This window comes from Phoca vitulina, unplaced genomic scaffold (genome assembly GCF_004348235.1).
Source record: "Phoca vitulina isolate PV1807 unplaced genomic scaffold, GSC_HSeal_1.0 scaffold16, whole genome shotgun sequence".
NCBI lineage: Eukaryota > Metazoa > Chordata > Mammalia > Carnivora > Phocidae > Phoca > Phoca vitulina.
In genome coordinates, this window is record NW_022589719.1 from 12,185,685 (window position 1) to 12,193,423 (window position 7,739).

The window sequence follows — 7,739 nt, forward strand, 5'->3', positions numbered from 1 at the left end:
TTTAAAAAAAAAAAAAAAAAAAAGAAAATCGTAAGAGAAAATATCTTTGGGGCGCCTGGGTGGCTCAGTTGTTAAGCGTCTGCCTTCGGCTCAGGTCATGGTCCCAGGGTCCTGGGATCAAGCCCCGCATCAGGCTCCCTGCTCGGAGGGAAGCCTGCTTCTCCCTCTCCCACTCCCCCTGCTTGTGTTCCTACTCTTGTTGTGTCTCTCTCTGTCAAATAAATAAATAAAATCTTTAAAAAAAGAAAAAAGAAAATATCTTTACAGTATAGTAGTATATTTATCAAAAAAATCTGCATATAAGTGTACTTGTGCAGTTCAAGCCCATGTTGCTCAAGGGTCAACTGTATATACATTTTATATTAAAAGAAAAATACATAAATATTGAACTTTAGTTAATGATATCCATACTGAAGTATACTAATTTCAAACTTCCATGGAAGTGCATCAAAAAAATAAGACCAATGAGGGAGCCTGGGTGGCTCAGTTGGTTAAGCGACTGCCTTCGGCTCAGGTCATGATCCCAGGGTCCTGGGATCGAGTCCCACATCGGGCTCCCGGCTCAGCGGGGAGCCTGCTTCTCCCTCTGACCCTCTCCTCTCTCATGCTGTTTCTCTCTCGCTCGCTCTCTAATAAATAAATAAATAAAATCTTTAAAAAAAAAAAAATAAAAAAAAAAAAATAAGACCAATGACAGATGGATATATATATGAGATCAGGCGTAGAATCTGGGTGGTAGGTGTATTAGATTCCCAGTGCTGCTCTAACAAATTACAACAAATTTGTTGGCTTAAAAGAACTCATATTTATTCTATTACAGTTTGGGAGGTCAGAAACCTGAAATGTTCTTAACTAAAATCAAAATGTTGTCCACATACCTTCTGAAGTCTCCACAGAAAAATTCCTTGCCTCTTCCAGCTTCCACCTGCATTCCTTGACTCATGATTTGCTTCCACCATCTTCAAAGGCAGCAGCACAACATCTTCAAATCTCTCTGACCATGCCCCCTACTTCTGTCATCACATCTTTTTTTCTGATATTATCCTGCTTCCTTCTGATTCTAAACCCTTGTGACATTGGGCCCACCCGAATAATCCAGCAAAATCCCTCCATCTCAAAATTCATAACTTTATCACATCTGCAAAATCCTTTTTTTAAAGTTTTATTTATTTGAGAGAGAGAGAGAGAAAGAGAATGGGGGAAAGACAGAGGGACAGAGAGAGAATCCCAAGTAGGCTCCATGGCCAGTGTAGAGCCTGATGTGGAGCTTGATCCCACAACCCTGAGATCATGACCTGAGCTGAAACCAAGAGTTGGAGGCTCAACCAACTGAGTCCTCAGGCACCCCTGCAAAATTCCTTTTGCCATGTAAGGTAACATATTCAAAGTTTCTGAGGATTAGGATGTGGACATCATTGGGATGCCCTTATTCTACCTACCCCGGTGGGTATATGGGTGTTTACTGTGAAATTCTTTCAACTATTGTGTATTTTTTTAATTTTCCTAATAAAATATGGGAGGAAAATTAAAATTCCACAATAGGGATAAAGTGTTACCATCATGGTAAATGTGAAAATCAATACGTCTCTTTTTCCAATAAAAGGGAGGAATTTTTCCCCTTCTTAAGAATAAAGCTCTTCTTTCAATGAAGAATATTATTAAAAGTAGCATATACTCCTGCATTTAGTTATGGAAAACACGGTTCCTGTTGCTACTCTGAAATTCAAAAGATTTTTAAAGGAAGCTTATTTTTTAAGTTGGAAATATAAACAGACCAAATATAATGCTTGAAACACAGTAAAACAGAATATGAAGTTCTAAACAATTACCTAAAGTTGTTTTAACTTAGAAAAAACACCACTTTAAGCTATTCTTACAAAAATAATTTTTTACTGCTTACCCAACATATCCTTTTTTAGCAGGATTTCTTCTTTATTAAAATAGGCTTTAATTATACAGATAATAAGTACCTTTATATAGGATGAACATTGTGGTAATTAAATTTTCTTATTATAACAAGTTTCAATATTTTTAAATCCTAGAACAAGAATCACATAATAAAAATGTTGTTTCAGATCTTTTTTCTCACAGCTCATTTTCAGGAAATCACCAAATTCTATTGATTCTCCTTCCTATCCTTTTTTTTTAAGATTTTATTCATTTATTTGACAGAGAGAGCACAAGCAGGGGGAGCAGCAGAGGGAGAGGGAGAAGCAGGCTCCCCGCTGAGCAGAGAGCCTGAAGTACGGCTTGATCCCCAGGACCCTGGAATCATGACCTGAGCCAAAGGCAGATGCTTAATGACTGAGCCACCCAGGTGCCCTCCCTCCTGTCTCTTCTGTTCTATTTTCACAGTTATATATAAATCCTAATGACCCCAATTCCTAGTTCATTATTACAGTAGTTTTATAGTCTATTTTCTTCTCTCCAAAATCGTACAAACTCCTATCTATCTTACAGAAAACTGACAACAGAGGTGCCTGGGTGGCTCAGTCGTTAAGCATCTGCCTTCGGCTCAGGTCATGATCCCAGGGTCCTGGGGTCAATCCCCAAATCGGGCTCCCTGCTCCACAGGAAGCCTGCTTCTCCCTCTACCAGTCCTTCTGCTTGTGTTCCCTCTCTCGCTATGTCTCTGTCAAATAAATAAATAAAATCAAGAAAGAAAGAAAGAAGAAAGAAAGAAAGAAAGAAAGAAAGAAAGAAAGAAAGAAAGAAAGAAAGAAAGAAAGAAAGAGAAAGAAAGAAAGGAAGGAAGAAAGGAAGAAAGAAAGAGGAAAGAAAGAAAAAGAAAGAAAGAAAGAAAGGAAGGAAGGAAAGAAAGAAAGAAAGAAAAAACTGACAACACACGCTTCAAATTTAGACCCACAGAGTCTCAGAAATGAAAGGCTTTTAAGGGGTTTTGAACAATACAGATCTGAAACCAAACAACTTTTACCATTTTATATAGGGGCGCCTGGGTGGCTTAGTTGGTTAAGCATCTGACTCTTGATTTCAGCTCACGTCATGATGTCAGAATCGTGGGATGAAGCCCCATGTTGGTCTCCCTGCTTGTCCCTCTCTCTCCCCCTCTGCTCCTCCCCTGCTCATTTGCTCTCTCTCCCTCTTCTCTTTCTCTCAAATAAATAAAAAAAAAACTTTAAGAAAACCAATTTTAAGTAGATATTTCCTTTCTAAATAAATACCTCAAGAGTTATCACTTTAAAAAATAAGGACATATTTATTCTTTGAATCAGAATACTTACTACATACATTTATTTTGTCACTCAAAAATGTATTGCTCTTTCATTACTTAATCATTCATAGGCACCTATCTCATAGCCTTTAACAAAAACGTAATTTCTTGAAGAGCAGCTCCTTTTTATCAGCCATAGTGTCTAACTACGTGCTACCTATGCACTCCCAGGCACTTGGAGGTAAATACTAACTGACTTACCAAGTATTTAACAATCTGAAAATCCATTTTACTTTATGCTTTATAAATTCTTCTTTTTCCTTCTGTGATATCGACTATATCTGTTTTTTTCTCTTTTACTTCATTATCTGGACCATATTTCTTCTTTCAAAATAAGAAGTTATTTTGTTAGGCCTTTTTTTTTTCCCCTTAAACCAAATGGCTGAATAAAATCAAGTTCCTTGATTAAAAAAAGCATTTTAAAAATGAGCTTACCCTTCTCATACGTAACTCTTCTAATGCTTCCAGTAAACTTGTTTTGAAATCTAATAGCTGAATAGAAAACATTGTCTCCGAAGAACTTTGAAGAGCAAAGGTAGAGGATGACGAATCAGTCTTAAAATCATTCTCCATGTTAACATTTGTTTCCTGTAATATAAAAAGGTTTTAACTGAAAAAAATCATTTATCTAAGTTTTTAAAGTACAAGTGCAGTTACCATAGAAATGTAACAACCTGTATCCCATAATCCTCTAGGTTTAACACTGAATAACAGTTTTGTCATCACTCCTATTCTGATCTTGATACACAAAACACTGAGCAATGATGATCCATCTACAGTTTCTCTGTGGCTGAGGCTTTTTCTGTTACTTTAGTATCTGCAGGGACTAAATTTTTGACATGCCCCTAAACGCCATGTCCTAAAAGCTAGATTCCTAAAGTTGCAGGCAAGGCTTGACCCTTCAGTAATTGCTTCGTACCGAGGCTGCCAGACACTTTGCTTTGATATACAGCATTCTGTAAGGATGGTATGAATACTAACAGTAATGCAATCTTTAAACCCTACAAAGTTGAAAGAGGAGAAGTGGAGTAACTGCTTTTTATTAAAACTCAAGGCACTTATATATCTTTCTCAACCCAGATAATGTATGATTCGGGCTGCAAGAAACTTCTCTTTTCAACTTTTCATAATAATAATTATCAATTCATAGACAGTTGGAAAGAAATGTACAGGGAGTCCTATACACCATTCACTCAGCCTCTCCCAATGTTAATATCTTGCAGAATAATAGTATAATATAAAAACTGTATGTCTGACATTGGTACAATCCACAGAATTTATAATAATTCTACCAGTTATACATTCACTCATTTGTGTGTGGGTATGTGTATAATTCTTTGCAAGATTATATCTATAGCTTCATGTAACTACCACTACAATCAAAATACAGAATTGTAGCATCAACCATGGTTCCCAGCTTCTTTGTTTCCATACCCACTACTACACTAATCCATTCTCTATTTCTATAATTGTTATTTCAACAGTGTTCTATAAATGGAATCCTACATCATGTAACCTATTAACTGGATTTTTTTCAGGGGTGCCTGGCTGGCTCAGTCGGTAGGGCATGTGACTCTTGATCTCAGGGTTGTGAGTTCGAGCCCCATGCTGGGTATTGAGATCACTTAATTAATTAATCTCCCCTAATAAAAAAAGATTGGATTTTTTTCACACATAATAATCACCTTGAAGTTCATCTAAGCTGTTGTACCAACAGTTCATTCCTTTCTATTGCTGAGATATGTCCATGGTATGGACATATTATGGTTCATTTACCATGCACTCACTCACTGAAGGACATCTGAGTTGTTTTCAGTTTTGGCTTTTATGAATAAAGCTGCCATGAATGAACATTCATATACAAGTTTCTACATGATGTAAGTTTTCATTTCTTAAAGATAAATGTCCAAGAGTACAATTGCTGGGCTGAATAAATAAAGTCCACTTTCAGTTGTGAAAAAAACTGCCAAACTATTTTCCAGAATGGAAATACCACTTTCCATTCTCACTGGCAATGTATGAGTGATCCAGCTTCTCCAAATCCCCACCAATATTCAATGTTATCACTACTTTTTATTCTAGCCATTCTGATAGTATTATTTTAGTAAGCATTACCCAGAGAAACAGAGCCAATAGGATGTATATGTACAGAGAGATATAAATTTATTTTAAGGAATTGGCTCATATGATTGGGAGTCTGGCAAACCTGAAATGTTCAGGGCAGGCCAGCAGGATGGACACTCAATGAAGGGTTGACCAAAGCAATCCAGAAGCAGAATTCCTTCTTCCTTGGGGAACTTGAGTCTTTTCCTCTTAAGGCCTTCAACTGTTTGGATGAGGACCACCCACATTATGGAGGGTAATCTGCTTTATTCAAAATCTACTGATTTAAATGTTATTCTCATTTAAAAATTACCTTCACAGCAGTATCTAGACAGGTATTTGGCCAAATACATTTGGTCGGTATATTTTTTTTATCTTTTTTAAAATGAGTTTACCCTTCATAGCCTGGCCAACTTGACCCATAAAATTAACCATCACAGATGTGTATACAAGAAACTTTCTAAAAGGGAAACTTCCATTCCTGAAAATGATGGGCTATGTTATCTGGATGAACCCTCCAACTAAAAACAACTAATAATTTTGAATAAAATATTTTTAAACTTTCTTAAAAGTATCAAAGACCTAGCAAGATACTAAGAAAAAAAAATCATGAAGCCAAATTCTAAATTCCAAAAAGACCATGAGCCAAGAAACAAACTGAACACAGAAAGCCATCTTTACCCTGTGGGCACTTGCCAAACCGAATAAAATTAAATAACAGCACTGACGACCTCTGGTTTGAGAAATAGGTACTGCAAACCTAGGGCCTGCCAAAGTAGGAAGTCCAATAAGAGACCTATTAAGTAGAATTCAGAAGAGTTAAACTCAGGAAAGGTTGAAGCAAAAATAACCTACCTTCTATATGATAACTGCCTAGGTGCCAAGCAGATGAAACATAAAGAAGAAGAAAGGAAACAAGAGACAAGGAGGGAGAAAATAAAAAATGTCACATCCCAGAAAGCTGTAAATGACTTAATTTCAGATGAGTTTGTTAACAAAGATTGTTTCACAGGATGGTGAAAGAAACCTCAACTTATGAATAGGATTTCAAATGTTTCTAGACTGGTAGTGCCCATAAGAACCTGGCAGAAACAAATAAAAATTCTTTCCAGAGAAATGTAACTGTATTGTAGGTACTCAAAAAATCTTCACAAATTATTTTTCAAGGACAATGAGTAAAGCATAAAGATAATCAGGCATGGAACACAACAGTACCTTATGAGAACAAGCAGAAAAAAAAAAAATAGATAATGGAAACAATCTGCAAAGGAGATTTTTAAAAGATCCCAGTATAATTTCTAGATATGGAGAGTATATATAATCAACTGATAACTCAATATGTTTGGCAAAAACAAGACATAGCTGAAGAGAGATTTAGTGTACTAGAAAACAGATTAGGTACAATATCAAGAATGCAGCAAGGAAATATAAAAATGGAAAGTACAGAAGAAAGGTTAAGAAAGATGGAATATAAAGTGAGAGGCTATACCAGTTCCAGAAAGAAGAAGAAAGAAATAAAGAGACATAAACTATATTCTGAAGAAATAAAAGCTGAGAATTTTCCAGAACTGAAGAAAACACCAAGATTCAGATCAAGAAGTCCAGTGAACCCAAAAATACTGCCTTTGATTTAATTCTGACTGAAAAGAAACGAACATGTGGGTTGCATTGAGAAACTGAAGAGAAAGGAGTTAATTTTTTGTTTTAATTTCATGTTGAATTAATTGTACTTAGTTCATGGCTTACAAATATCTTTGGTCCATGCACTCTCCACCCTTTAATACTGTTTTATTCTTTTTAGTACTTGTTTTCTAGTTCCATTCCCAATCGTGACAGACCACCCCTAATACTTTTGATATACATTCTTGAATCTATAGTTTAACATACATAGTATTGTGTGTGTGTACATTCAATTCACAGAAATTCTATTATGCTATACAGAAAAAAAAAAAAAAAAGAATTGCAGGGGTGCCTCGGTGTTTTAGTTGGTTAAGTGTCCGATTCTTGGTTTCAGCTCAGTCATGATCTCAGGGTTGTGAGATTGAGCCCTTGACTCAGGCTCTGCACTCAGCGGGGAGTCTGCTTGAGTTTCCCTCTCCCTCTGTCCCTTTCCCATGCATGCACGTGTTCTCTCTACCTCCCTCTAAAATAAGTAAATAAAATAAAAAGAATTGCAGTAAAAGCAAATCCATATCTACAGATATCACAGGAAAAATATGAAAAAATCTTAAAAGAACACAACTAAATCTCAAAGGACTTAAAGCATATGATATTACCAAAACAAAGAATCAAAATATGGCAATGAAAAATTACAGGCCAATATAGTTCATGAAAGTAGATCCTAATTCTAAACGAAATAATAGCATACTGAAACTGGCAATAGATAAAAATGATATATCATAAC

General features: G+C 35.9%; 1 protein-coding gene across 1 annotated transcript in view; it reads right to left on the reverse strand.

The window, feature by feature from the left end:
* Positions 1–3,805, reverse strand: part of CCDC73 (coiled-coil domain containing 73) — a 117,029-nt gene extending 113,224 nt beyond the window's left edge. The window contains exon 1 of the mRNA XM_032413939.1: positions 3,668–3,805. Within this exon, the coding sequence (XP_032269830.1) occupies positions 3,668–3,805 (138 nt within the window). The remainder of the gene's footprint in view (positions 1–3,667) is intronic.
* Between the last annotated feature and the right edge of the window lie 3,934 nt (positions 3,806–7,739).